The sequence below is a fragment of the Phyllostomus discolor genome, chromosome 3 (assembly GCF_004126475.2).
Source record: "Phyllostomus discolor isolate MPI-MPIP mPhyDis1 chromosome 3, mPhyDis1.pri.v3, whole genome shotgun sequence".
NCBI lineage: Eukaryota > Metazoa > Chordata > Mammalia > Chiroptera > Phyllostomidae > Phyllostomus > Phyllostomus discolor.
The window spans coordinates 67892172-67906308 of record NC_040905.2 but is presented as its reverse complement, the minus strand read 5'-3'; the positions used below and the strand labels follow the sequence as shown (position 1 = coordinate 67906308).

General features: G+C 38.2%; 1 protein-coding gene across 9 annotated transcripts in view; it reads left to right on the top strand.

Annotated features, from left to right (window-relative positions):
• The window catches only part of LOC118499499, a 107153-nt gene extending 94107 nt beyond the window's left edge, over positions 1-13046 (top strand). For 8 of the 9 annotated variants that reach the window (XM_036020620.1, XM_036020619.1, XM_036020618.1 and 5 more), the window contains 4 exons: positions 908-950; positions 2745-2931; positions 10451-10586; positions 12627-13046. In XM_036020620.1, the coding sequence (XP_035876513.1) occupies positions 908-950; positions 2745-2931; positions 10451-10586; positions 12627-12726 (466 nt within the window). In that variant the 3' untranslated portion in view covers positions 12727-13046. The remainder of the gene's footprint in view (positions 1-907; positions 951-2744; positions 2932-10450; positions 10587-12626) is intronic. The other variant, XM_036020625.1, reaches the window with a different exon arrangement.
• The last annotated feature ends 1091 nt before the right edge of the window (positions 13047-14137 follow it).

Here is a 14137-nt window from a genome sequence, read left to right as displayed (position 1 = left end):
CAACTGGAAACCTATTTTTGCCCCACCCTGTATGTATTGGATATAAGTTAATATGTTCAAGATTATTGCTTTAAGGTCACTAGGACAATGAGTATGATTAAGCCTTCGGAATAGGGCACTTCCTCCAATACTTTTAATTCAAAATAGAAACTGAAATGTGTTATAGAAGCAGGCAAAGGTGGCATGGAAGTGAGTGGGAGGGAGAGAAGGTGCCTGGGTGTGGGGATAAGGGAGGAGTTCCTGAAGGAAGGGTGTGGCATAGGGTCAGACAAGCACACAACTGAAGAAATGGAACAGAGAAGGGCAGAGTGAATAAACCAAACTTTGGGAAGAAGACTAAGCAGTATGGTTTGATTGGGAGTTACAGGGTTTAAAAGAAAAATTTTTTAAATTGGCAAGTTGAGGTGGGGTGGACAGGCTGCTACAATGGCTGAGGAAAAAGGACCAAGAAAGTTCAGTTCTCAAATAGAGGCAGTAAAGGTGCCCTAAAGGTGACCATTATGTCCAAGGAACTCTTGACGGTGACCATTTACTAGTTTTCCCATATTTTAACAGTGAGTGCCTTACAGTTCATATACGAGTTGTTATGAGCCCTGCTGGTGTTAATGAATTCACATACTTTGGTAAATTTTTTAAAAAATGAATGAGTTTTCTCTTAGGCACTAATTAAACCATAGTAAAGAATAAGGATAATTTATTTTAAATATGCCTGATGGGAGTAGGCTTTTGCCACCTAGTAACAGCAATTTTGTTAGAATGTGTTGCCCTTCAACCATGAACTGTGAAATATATGTGAGCCTCGGGACTGTTCTGTGTGAACAATGGGTTTCAGGGAGAACAGCCAGCACCTCCGAATGGCACTTACTGGGCCCCCGAGGGGAATGCCTCTCATTTCACTGTCTTTCAGGTGGCTTGAGGCAATGAACAAAGCGGTCCATCCTGTCCGCCAGGTAAGTGTTCTCAATATTTATCTCTGTCTTCATTCAGGTTTTCTCCTCATAGGGGCAAAGGGTAGAGTTAGATGCCTTGCAGGCCACCTGGGAACATCTTCGATCTTTTCTGACAACTGGAAAAGAGGATTTTAAGTCAACAGGGTTTCCTACTCAGACACTATGAGGGAACTTGCATTCCTGCTGTTCTCCTTATTTCCAGGGGTTTGTATGACATTTCTCTCAGTGAGCTCGGTGGAGCATCACAAACTGGCATGGAAACTCTGTTTCACACAGAGCAGCCCAGTGGCTCCCCATGAGGTTGGGGCACTGCTGCGGTTTTCTCTTGTTCCCTGAGTACAAGATGTCAGGGATGGCTTGGGACAGTGCTGTGAGCCACACAGTTTATTGGAAAATGAGTCTTCTGTTCAGAAATGCAGGGCTTTATGTTCCTATCTTTGTTCTGGAGACACATTAGGCCACCTTCCTTTCACTGTTCTTGCCAGTTCATAATTCCTAGCCTTGGAGCAATATAATTTTTAACTTAGATTTGACCTATAAACTGATAGATAACTTCATAACATTAACAGGTGAGTCATCACTTTAGCCCGTAAGGCCTTTGATATTCCTTTCTGAGCTAATGCTATGACCTGTATGTGTGTATGGGGGAGGGGTTGCTTTAATACTCAACTATGTTACTACATATATGATTTCTAATGAGGAGATAGATTTCCTTTAAATATGTTCATTTCCTCACAAAAATGGCATACAAGCAAAAGGCACTTACTATCAATTCTCTTCTGTACATATTTTGGCTTTTGTCTGTTTCAGAAAATTTGTATCATTTGAGCTTGAATGTACTGCCCCATGCCCTGTGGCTGTCCTTTCAGAACAATCACTGGCATTATCACATGACAAACAGCAGGAGTTGTGTTTCATTTTACCTGGAACACAACACTCATTACACTCATCCATCTCTTCAATGAGTCATCCTAATGAGCCTCGAGATTTTTAAGAGGGATCTATCTATTCTGCTAATGCGTTCTGTCTGTAGCAGAGTGCAAAAGAAACAACCAAACTCCCAGCAGGCTCCCACTTCACAGCACCGAATAGAGCCAGCTCTACAGTCTGGAATCTTTTGCACTGCCTTGTTAGAACTGAAGAGCAAAAATGAAACCAAACAAAGAGAAACTGGCCGGGTGCCCAGCAGGGCATTATGATAAAGAGATGAAACGCTATGTCCTTATGTCTCAGGTCAAATTCCCAGGAAGAACCTGCCTCTCAGGTCTGTGGACCCAGGGCTACCTACCCTCTAGGGTAGAAGATCTTGATTTATCATAGGCCTTCCACATCACTGACCATGAGTGCCTAAGGCCAATATGGGGCATTTAACTTGTCCCATTGCACAAATGGGAGTTCTAGATAAAATAAAGCATGAATCTGGGATCACAGTGGAACTACCAAGAACAGGGCTGGGAGGAAAATCTCAAATATTGAGTGAAATAGCAAACTGGGACCAATCCTTACAGGCAGTGCCATTCAACATATTCTTCACTGAGGAGCCACCTCCATTTCCTTTCTATATACCACTGATGTTCTTTGGATTTCCTCACAATAGAACAGAAGCCAAAGAGAAGGGGGACATTCTCTATGGCCAATGGGTTACTTCAGGTTTTCTGGATAGTTGATTAAGTATTCAGATTGTCAGCAATAGTATCAAACAGCTCAGGCACTAAAGTCTCGGGCTTGGGAATCTGTGACCATAGACTGGCGCGGGATGATCACTCAGATGATCCCTTTGTGCTACACCTGCAGAACCATGTCTGGGAAGATGTTACTCTGCACAACAGTAGCCTCCCGCCCCTGGCTATCAAGAGCCCGGAGTGCCTGGGCCTCCTGCACCAACTGGACAGAAGCACAGACTCATGGGTCCAGCACTACTGCATTTTGAAGGACGGCTGCTTGTACTTCTATGCTAGCATTCGCTCCACTCAGGCCTCAGGTATGCACTCAACTCTCACAGGAAACAATAGCAATTACAATAATAATAGTAATGACCTCTTAGCTTTATGGAAACGTTACTGAGTCTTGTGCTATGTAATTTACCCAAATTTGCTCATTTATCCTCCAAAGAAGAGGTACTACTATAGTTTCCATTTTACAGATGAGAAAACTGTTTGGAAAGTCTACATAGCTTGACAAGATTACTTGTAGTAAACAGTGAAGCTGAGCTCTGACCACAGTCCAACAAACTGCAGACCTGGTACCCTTAACTCCATGCTGCTACTGCCTGGAAAAGAGGAAAATAAACGCCTTCATTCTTTTGGTCACAATGACATGCAGAGTCAGTGTCAATGGTCTTCTTGTGCAGTGACTCCACCCTTTTCTCATAGTATCCCTAATCTTACATAAGTGAGTAACTGAACAAACATTAACTGTCAATTTTTCCCTGAGCAAGTCCCTTAACTTCTTAAAACCTGCTTTCTTCATTTATAAAATGGAAACAGCTGTATTTCACAGGACTGTGGTGAAGATGAAATGAGATAATTGCCAACAGAGTGACAAGTTCTACAAATAAAGCACTCTACATAAAAAGTTCTCTCTATATCATATATATAATATATACATTCGTATATACAGTTGTATGTGTTAAAAACTATATATACAAAATAAAAATATAAACTATATAATTTAATAATGAAATAATTGTGCCTAATTTCTACAAGAAGGGTCATTTAGCCTTCTTGTAGTTTTTGACAAAAGAGATTATTGGTGTTTTATTTGCAGCTGGATGTTTTCCCAAATGAATAAGCCTTAAATCATTAGCCTTAGTCAACATTCTATAATCTCAGTCATTTAATTTCTTTCTTTTAGCATTAATGCTTAGGTTTAATTGGGCTAGACAGACATGCCAAATGAGAAATGGGTATCTTGTGACAATTTTTGACCTTCCTGGAAGGGTACAAAAGAGGTACAAAGCAAGCATGGTCCATTTCTCACCACTCAGGAGGAACAATACAATGATTCTCTTCTACTTAATCACCCTTCCATTGTGAGAGTGTTAAAACATGACCCAGAATACTATTCAACTATTACGAGATAGATGGCATTTCTAAGCACTTACAGGACAGGCTGTTCCTATTGAATAGAACTCTAAATCCACAGCTTTATGCACCTGATACCAGGATAGGAATGAAGTAAACAAAACAAACCTCCAAAGTGGTCATTACCTAGAACTTCTCTTATAACGTATCATTACAAAACTTTGAACCATTTTAATTACCAAATCAATGAAGCTCACTTTCAAGAGACTGTTTCCATAGTTAGAGAAGGAATGTTTAGGGTTGAATGCTCAGGTTACTCCAAAATGAAATATTAACAGAGTGCTGCCAAAGCCCTGGGGCCAGAGATAGCTACTGATTCCAAAAGTTTAAAATAGTAATGGCAGCCACTAGATGGCTGCCCTTAACCTGAAGGTCGCAGGAGGTCGCAGGAGGCCCTACTTGGAAAGCCCTAGTTGGAGAGCTGGAAAACAGCTACTAATAAATAGCCTAAAAATAGTATCAGCAAAGGCAGTATTATCATTCAGTGAGATCAGCTTTTTGTACTCATCACTCTGTTGTGTTTTTACTTATCATTTCATTTAATTACCACAACAATTCTATAAAATACATTATTGTGCCAATTACACATTTGGAAACTGATGCTTGGCAAGGTTAAATCATTTGCTCATGTTTCTCTGACTAGTAAATAGTGAAAGAATGTAAACCCAGGTAGCTTAAATTATACCAACAAAAAGAAAAAATAGACAAGTAGGAAAAATTGGAAGGTTTGTTTATACTCAGATCTTATTTCACACATCTTTCCTAAAACTCTGATGGTCTTTCTGTTGCCTCTAGAGCACTCTAGGGCCTTATACTTTGCTCTGAAACCCTTGTTTCTGGTTTTCTCTTCCACTCCTCATGTTAAAGCACCCTGTACTCTACCCAAACATGGTCACATTCTATTTCCTTAGCACACCCCCTTAAACATTCTTCTGACCTCATCTCTTTGCTTGTACTAGTTCCTTCCCCTGAAACATTCTGTATCTACTGACTCCCGAACACAAGTTGTCCAGATTCTACCTGTCCTTCAAGTGCTTGTTCAAAGGCTTGTTATTTCTGCTCTAAAGCAATCCCAGACGGTCCTACATAAACAACCTTTTCTGAATTTGCATACTTACCTATCATATGGCACTTACCACACTCTACTTTGTATTTTTATCTCTGTTAGCAAACCTATCTCTTCTAAGGGCTTATACACTCAGAGATATAATGTGTGTTGAATGAATGAATGAATGAACGGCATATTACTGCCATTGGCCATTATTCCATAAAGTGTGAGTAGTTTACCATTCCCGCATTAATAGTGAAGAAAGATTAAAAAACAGAACAGCCAATTCAGAAGTAAAAACTAAAACTCAGGCCACTGGGTAGATGCCTGACCTTTCTGCCATATCACACCCTTTCCAGCAATCATGTGTTATCTATTTTTAAATCCTTTCTTGAAAATGTATTATTTTGTGGTTAAAAAATATTTAATCCAAAGTCACTCATTCTTTCCCAGCCTTCAGTCTTGAATATTCCTATCTCCCCAGGCTCTCAATTTCTAGCCCATACTTTCTCAAATATGGATTAAAAGAACATTTTCCTTACTGAAATTCCAACAGAAATTGTATATCTAGGCCATGTTCTAAAATAGAGGCCTGTGACTTTTAGTTTTACATGACTCTACCCTTCCTCGAATTAAAAATACCATTTGCCAGAGCATGCACCTTGTTTCAGAAGGTGCACTTCACGGCTGCACCCTCCCTACCCCCACCCGACAGCCACCACTGGGCCCTCACAGGAGCTCTCCCAGGGCTAATCAGTGTCTGACCCCTCTTCAGCATGAAGGCAGCTGTGCAGAGACTCTCCTAAACTCTTTTACCTTCCCTAGATTTTAATTTAAAATTGAGGTTTACATCCTTTTTCTAAGAGTCCTAATCAACCTTCTTGTACATTTTCACTTCAGTCATGACCTGACGCTCACAGCCAGTGATCTGGCACAATGAAACCCAAGATGGGATCGATGAATGTCCATCCACTTCTTCTGTGATAAATTCCCAAAATGAATATGGCCCCATCACCACTGTCTACCAAGAATCACTGGTTAACCACATTTTTTCAGAGGACTGGATCACACTGCTCAGGGATATTATAGGGGGAAAGTTAGCATGCATTATGGAAGGCTTCTTATGTGTCCAGGACTTTGATAAGCACTTATATTCATTATCTAAAACTAATATTTGCAAAATATCCACTGTTATTGCACCATGATAAGTGAGAAACTAGAGCTTAGAGAAGTTGAATAAAGCCAGTGGTCACCCAGCTAGTAAGTGACAGCAACAAAATGTGAACAATGCTATCTGATAACTGTGCCCAAATTCTTGATTTTATGCCATGATGCTACATGTAGCACTCCCTGATAGAAACTGGTCTTCTTAAAGGAGCACTCAGTCAAAAATGCTGCATGTCTAGTCTCTGCACTCTGGACATCAGTGCACCAATGGCAATAACCAGGGTCCACCCCATCCAATTATTTATCACAAGAAACATAGGAGCTGTGAGGCCAACAGAGAAATTTTTTGAGAATGGTTAAACCCATGATATGCCACAAACACTACAGGCAATAAAATATTCAATTTAACTTAATCATATTCTATGCATGGAATATGAATCATTATCAATTTCATAAAGATTACACTGAGTCTTAATACTCATTTTCAGTTCTTCTAGGTGATGCCATGTGAGTGATCTTTGTGCTAGTCTGATCTAAAATTCCTCCTTGCTGTACTGTCCAAGTCCCACTTGGCTCTCGCACATCCCACTCTAGTCTGGTTCCTTGTTCTCCAGCCCTGTAAAGGTCATAACCTTGAAATAGACCTTGATTACCATTTATGCCAAATTGCAGGTTTTGACCCTATTACTGAGTCATGCAATCAATGTAGTAGCTTGTGACCAGTATTTAAAAATAAGATAGAACAGAATTTAATTGAATAGAAAATATTATGATACCTCACAATGTTTCACAAAATTTTGGTCTAAATGTACAGGAACATGTAGAGGTCTATATTTCTCACAGGCAAAAAAAAGTTGGAAAAATACTAATATACAAAAACATTGGCAGTAAATATACGTTTGTTCAAATAGTCAGTTTTCTGTTCAGAATGTTAAAGTACTTAACAAAGGCTCTTTCCTTTCAATTATCTTTATAATATACCTGCCATGTTAGTTGCTTTTTTATTAAGATCCAGGCTTCTGTGGTACCACTTCATAGAGACACAGCCCACTGGCTCATAGCATCTCCATTGCTTTACTATTTAATTTTTTTTTATTTTATTTTATTCTTTATTTTATTCAATTGATATATGTTCTTTATGAGAAACCTGGGAGACCTCACTTGATACTTTTTATTTCTGGAGGTACCTAGAGTTTTTGGGATGTGACATCTCTTGCAATCATCCTTTGAGATTCTGAGACAATAGTGAGAATGAGAAAGAGAAGACAAGAAAAGAATAACAGTGAAATGAGGGGAAAGAGCAAGATATGAGAAGCAACACAGCCCTGATTTCCTGTAAAAAACACATTAGATGCCAAGCCCACATTTTACTTTCAGCTAGATAAATATGCCTCTAATGTGCATCGTGGGAGTTAGAGAAAGAGCCCCAGACAGTTCCCTGAAGCCTCTCCTTATGATCCAGGAAAGTGCCGGTGCTTTAACAATATGGATACTGGCCTGCCTGTGCCCGCTCATACTAAAGAGGCACTGTGTGAGTATTCCAGACGCCCTTTAGTCAAGTGCCTCTTCACAGGCCTGAAGCCCCTTGTCATTCCCCATACCCTGGATTTTTTTTCCTTTTATCTCTCCAACAAAAGCTGGAAGTAACTGTTAACTATGGTTCTTGAATAAATCACATCAAGGTCTGTGAGCATGTCTCAAAGAGAGAGATTTTACTCTATTGCAACAAACAGAACACACAATGCTTGTACAGTTCTTGTGAGAAATCTCTGTCCAAAACTGTGCCAGCTTGCTATTTATTGCTGCTACCTAGTAACAGATAGAGAACTGCCCAATGAGGTCACCTCCAATGAGGTAATTGGGTTATAATTGGGTGTCTTTAGTGCCAATCATTTCTACACTATTGCTGGTTAGAAAAGGGGTCAGATAACCTTGTTTGTAGCAGACACATTTTGTACAATACTTTTTATCCTTTCTCAGAAAGGGTAGGGATGGGGAGAGTATTCATATATGCTCAGAGAAATGAGAAAAGGAAACCTCACAAGCAGGAAGATGTCAGAAACCAGTGCAGCAACATATAAATGCTGTGCACTGCAGTTTGGAGCAGAAAATAAAGACAGCAAAATAACCCTCTGCTATGTCTCTAGGTACCTGAAATATCTAGCACATTGCTTATTCCACTACTAGTATATACTCCCAAAACATACACCTATGCAAAAAGTTGTACATGAATATTCATAACAACACTATTCATAGCAGAAAAATTAAAGAAAACCCAATTGCCCACCAACTAACAAATGCATAAATAAAACATGGTACGTGGAATCTAATGAGCAAACTGAACTGACAAGCAACACAGAGACAGATTTATAGATGGAGAACAGATGATAGCTAGTGGGGGTGGTTAGGGGGTGGAGGGATTAAGCAAAAAGGAAAAAAGATTCATGGATATGGACTACAGTGTGATAATTGCTGGTGGGAGTGTGTATAAGAGGACTAAATGGTAATGGAAAAAATATAATAATGATTATATATTTTTTAAAAGAAAAAACAATAAATAAATAAATAAAACATGGTACAGTATATCTATACAACAGAACATCATTCAATAATGAAAAGGAATGAAGTACTGACACATAATACAGCATGGATGAACCTTGAAAACAACATGCTAAGTGAAAGGAGCCAGTCACAAAAGGCCACATGTTGTAAAATTCTACTCACACTAAATGTTTCAGGAAAAGCAAATCTATAAAGACAGAGGGTAGGTTTGGATTGCCTGGTGTTAGGGTAAGGCAGCAGATGGGGCATTATTAATGGGTATGCAGTTTCTCTTTGAGGGTATGAAAATGTCATAAAATTAGATCATAATGATGGCTACACAGCTCCATAAACACATTAAAAATCATTGATTATACACATCGAATGGGTGCATTTTATGATGTACAAATTATATCTCACTAAAGTCAATACATATAGCATAAAGAAAAAGGTTGCTCGGATTTTAGTAAAAACATTTTACTGGAGCCTACTTAAGGAAAAATTTTCTTAGTCATTCTGAAATTGACTTATTTTTAATAAAAAATTTATTTAAAAATTAACATTACATTTAAATACCCTTATAGAATAAACAACTTTCCCCCCAATTTTTAAAATCTAGAAGCCACTCATTCTGCTTAAAAGGAAAAATAGATGACTTCCTGACAGTGTACATTGGTACCAGGTTAACCAAAGTCAGCCATATTCAAAGGGACCAAATATTCTGTTGAGAGTTCCTTACTAACATGTGGGCATGAAATTGTTATTGTGTAGAGGAGCAAAAATCCAAGTCATATTTTCTTATTTTTGTTAGTACAGCACATTAAAGTGGCTCCTACAGGCAGGTGGGGCATGAGAACAAGAATTAGCAAGAACAAAAGATGTTTAAACATCTCAGCATTGCTGCTAATGATGTTTCCTGAAGTCTCTGCAAAGAATTCAGGTCACCTCAGAGTTTCAAAACCCCATTAAAACACACACATACACCTTCTCCTAGACTGATATCCTCTCCCAAACCCCCAAATAATGGAAAGAAAATTCAGGCCAAGCAATATATAATCACTAACATAGATTAAAAGGACCATGGGGAGGAAATTATCTTTTTAAAACCAGTCGTTCACTCTCATTTTAATTCAAGTTGCCTCCCTCACATTGCCCTGTGGGTTCATATTTTAAATGTGCTTTGCATTAAATATGCACAAAGAAGGTAAGAATCTATGCTGGTTGTAGAAACTGCTGGCATGCTTCATTATTCTTCAGAAAGGATGTCGTAATGGTTCTGCCCAGCCAATATTATTAAATTTTTCTCTAATGTAATATTGCAGGCGTCATTCTTTGATGCCAAAAAAAATTATTTCAAAATGTGTCCCCCAGGTAGAGAAGTTTGCTTAGGACCACAGTAAACCAAAGCTCAAAACTGAATATATGGTAAGAAGATTACAAAAATGAAAACCAGGAGACCCAAACTTTATTACTAGTCTTGGCATTGATCATCAATGGATGTCCTTAAATTCTGTACACTTTTGGAGTCTCAGCTTCTTCATTCATAAGTGGGATGGCTGACTAGAGTTTCCTTCAGCTGTAAATTTTTGATGCTTTTTCAGACCCTTTCTCCATCTTAACTCTTTCCCTATTCTCATTTTTTTTTCTTTCACCTTCTATAGGTGGCCTATATCTGCAAGGGTATAAGGTGAACGAGCAGACCCTTAGCTTCAAGCAATCAGTCATTGAACTCAAACCTCCATCTGAAGAGTTCCAGACTTTCTATTTTTGTGCAGAAAATAATGCAGAAAACCAACGGTAAGTTGAGATCTGCATATTTCTCCTTCTTTTTCAGTCTTAACAAGAACCTTAACAGCAAACACTTATTTGTGTTTTCCAACTTCAACCCTGTATCTTCAATTAAATCACACCCTTTCTTTGCATAGTCTCCTTAGTTAATATTCTCAGGATTCTTTTTCTTTCAATGCATAGAAAATGATTCTTCTAAAAGTATTGTTTTCAAATGAGAAAGGAGTCTACATTTTTTCCCAAGGCAGTAACTGACTCAGGCAACATAAAAAAAAATCTATTAATACCATAAGTTGTGATGCTGTAATTTATTAATTCAGAGTTGCTGTTTTACCTCCTTTCACATAACACTTATTGATATGTCCATCTGAACTTGGTCAGTTTTTTGGTTTTTTCATGAGCTATTTAAAGATACAAGACTTACCCATCTAAATCTGTATGTTCAGCATCCAACTTGGCACATACACAAGGCATTTGGTTCATAATGATTCTGGGGGGGAAAGCAGGGAAGTCAACAAAGACAAAGCCATGCAGCAGAGGTGCTCTGGCCCCTGCAGCCCCTCCCACACCCCCACCCCCCCAAGGAGTCACCCTGTCCAGCTCCAGGTCCCAAGACAGCCAGTGCCCTGCAGTTGCTCTCACCTCATGCAGACACTTTCTCCCAACTAATAAAAAGGATCTAATAAAAAATTTGCAGTAATTTATTAAAACAAACAATATAGTAAAATTTCCAGAGACATTAGCAAGGACTAGATACACTGTTTTAACCTAAAGAAATAAAACTCTGAAAGTCGAATTTCAGGATCTCAACAAGTGACCATTTGAGAAAAGAAAAAAAGATTTCTCCAGTAGGGGTGTCCAACCCGTGGTCCGCAGGCCACATGCAGCCCAGGATGGCTGTGAATGCAGACCAACACAAAATTGTAAATTTACTGAAAACTATAAGATTCTTTTTGTGATCACGTGTCACAATATATTTAATGTGTGACTAAGACAACTCTTCTTCCAGTGCGGTGCAGAGTCACTGAAAGGTTGAACACCCCTACTGCACCTGTCCCATTATATCAATCTTGTCTGTTCCACTCATGCTTAAAGATAGGCTATAATGAGGGAGAAATGAATACAGAATTGCTAGGTATTTTGCCAAGATCTTCTTCCTTGGGTTCATGCTATACAAGCTGGTTGACAGATTAAGATGGTTCCCTTGAAAACGAAGCACCAACTGGCATATGTAGGAAAAGGGTCAACGAAACAGAGTTAACTCCTATTTGATAAAACCCACTCGTTTGCCTAGTTGGATCTCATTGCCAAATCCATGAGTGGATATCATCAACAGGAAACAAAATGTGGTTCATGAAACTCTGGTCTCACAGGATACCCCACCTGCAAAAAGGAAGTTTTGGAAATGATTCAAATCATACTCCTCTCTTAGATAATTACATAGCATATTAACTTATTAATGCTGCTAAGACACACTGATGGAAAGAATTCTGGTCAATTCTCCATAACTCCCATTACCTAAGCTTATCTGACCTAAACCATTAAAAAAAATAACTCCTACCAAAGACCTTTAGAATAAATGTTATATATGCACATTTTATAAAACATCATCCAAGAAAATGAAAGTAAGGGAAAGGAGAAGACAGGAGAGTTTGCTGTGCTTTCCAGAATTTAACAAAGAAATGTTTGCCTTAATGGCAATATTCAATTGCTATATGTTTGATCAACTGAACTTTAAATTGGAATAGAAACAGTAAGATTTTTAAAAGTTCTGTAGCTTTGTTATTCTCTATTTACAAATACTGTACCCTCCTCTGATTCTATTATTTATAACATAATTTTACTTCATAGGTACAATTGTATTTTTCTCATTTGGCGTTTGATCTTTTTGTTCAATCCAAAACCTAAGGAACATTATTTACCTTATTAATTTCAAGCTAAATGACCAAGAGAAACAATTAGAAAATAAATTAAATTGTATTGTAAATTTCACCTTCTTTCAAGTGCAATGATTTTTTGATGACTTGTCACGTGCTATTATCTCTGCAGCTGGATTACAGCTCTGAAAACGTCTATCAAAAAATGGCTTCCTTTGCATCAGGCTATTCAAGACTTCATCAGTGGACCTCTAGAGGAGACCAGAATGTGAAGGAAAACCTAATCTTAAGGGGAAAGATCCACAAAATTATCACTAGCTATCTGTGGGAATAAACAAAAACATTTATCATTATATAGCTTTTCAAATGAATGTTTCTCCAGTATAGTAAAACTTTGTGATAAGATTATAATTTTGCTTTTGAACTAAAGTACCAAAATCAAAAGTGACATTCAAATAACAGAACTTATATCAACACCATTAATAACCCCTCATGTTTTTCCTCCTCGGGCTATAGATGTTAGCATGAAAATATAGTATGCCCCATATCTGTCTTTTGAAAGCATAAATACAATAAAAGTCTTTTTATTTTATTTTCTCTTTTTTATTCTCTTCTAAATGTTCTACTCTATGCTTCAGCTATAGGCTTCTTAGAATCCCTATAGGCCATGATGTGGGAAGCTGATATCTGGAAAAATAAAGATCATGGAAATGAAGTAGCTTAAATGATGAATAAACAATTCAGCTAAACAGGGTCTTCTCTGTTAGGTCATCTTACAGTCAAATGACTCAAGTGACTCTCAGGACTTCCCACATGAAAGAAAATAGTAATATTATTGTTATGAAACTAAAAGAAGGAAAGAATTAGACAGAATTTAGGGAAGAAAAACACAAAGGCCTCAGTATGATTATCTGAATATCATACTCTAAGGGGCAAACCCAAATAAATCACATGTCCTTCTCTTGATACTGAACATAAAATTCAGAGAAATTGGAAAGTGAATTCTAAGCATTGGGTTCATTTCTCAGCAGCACAATCCCTTTGTGTATCCAAGATGCTGTGATGCATTTGGAAGTCCCGCACCTTTACTAATGGAACATGGAATACAGATTTCAAAGAATTCAACTATCAGATTCGAGTGCTCTGCAGCACCTCAAAATGGAAAAAAAAAAATTGAAATCTTGTCTTTTCATAAAACCACAGTACTTCAGAGCTCACAAGGACCTTACAACTCAACCCCCTTTCTTCATGCTGAGGCTCAGGGAGGTAGTGGGCTGTTGAAGATCATATTGGTTGTTAATGGCAGAATTAAAACTGAACCCAGGTCTTCATCTCTCCATCCACTGTTGTTTCCATTCTTCCTGTGGCTCCTCATTGTGCTCATGGTGCATTTTCACAGAGACAATGCAGCCACCCACTCCCCAAAGTTACCAAATACTTCTTATCTTCAGCTGAGAACTGAAACACAATTCCAGTAATGAATCTCGTTTATATTTCCACAATGTCACGGAAGGTCTTCATGTTAATTCAAATTAAATCCTTTTCCAGAGACTCTGAAATGTGAAAAAGATATCAAAATTCAAGTTATTTTTCCTATACTCCTCACCTGTACCTCCTTCTCCCAAGCTGTGAACTCTCAAATAGATGGCTCCAGTTTGAAGATCTTGTTCACAGCCCAGATAG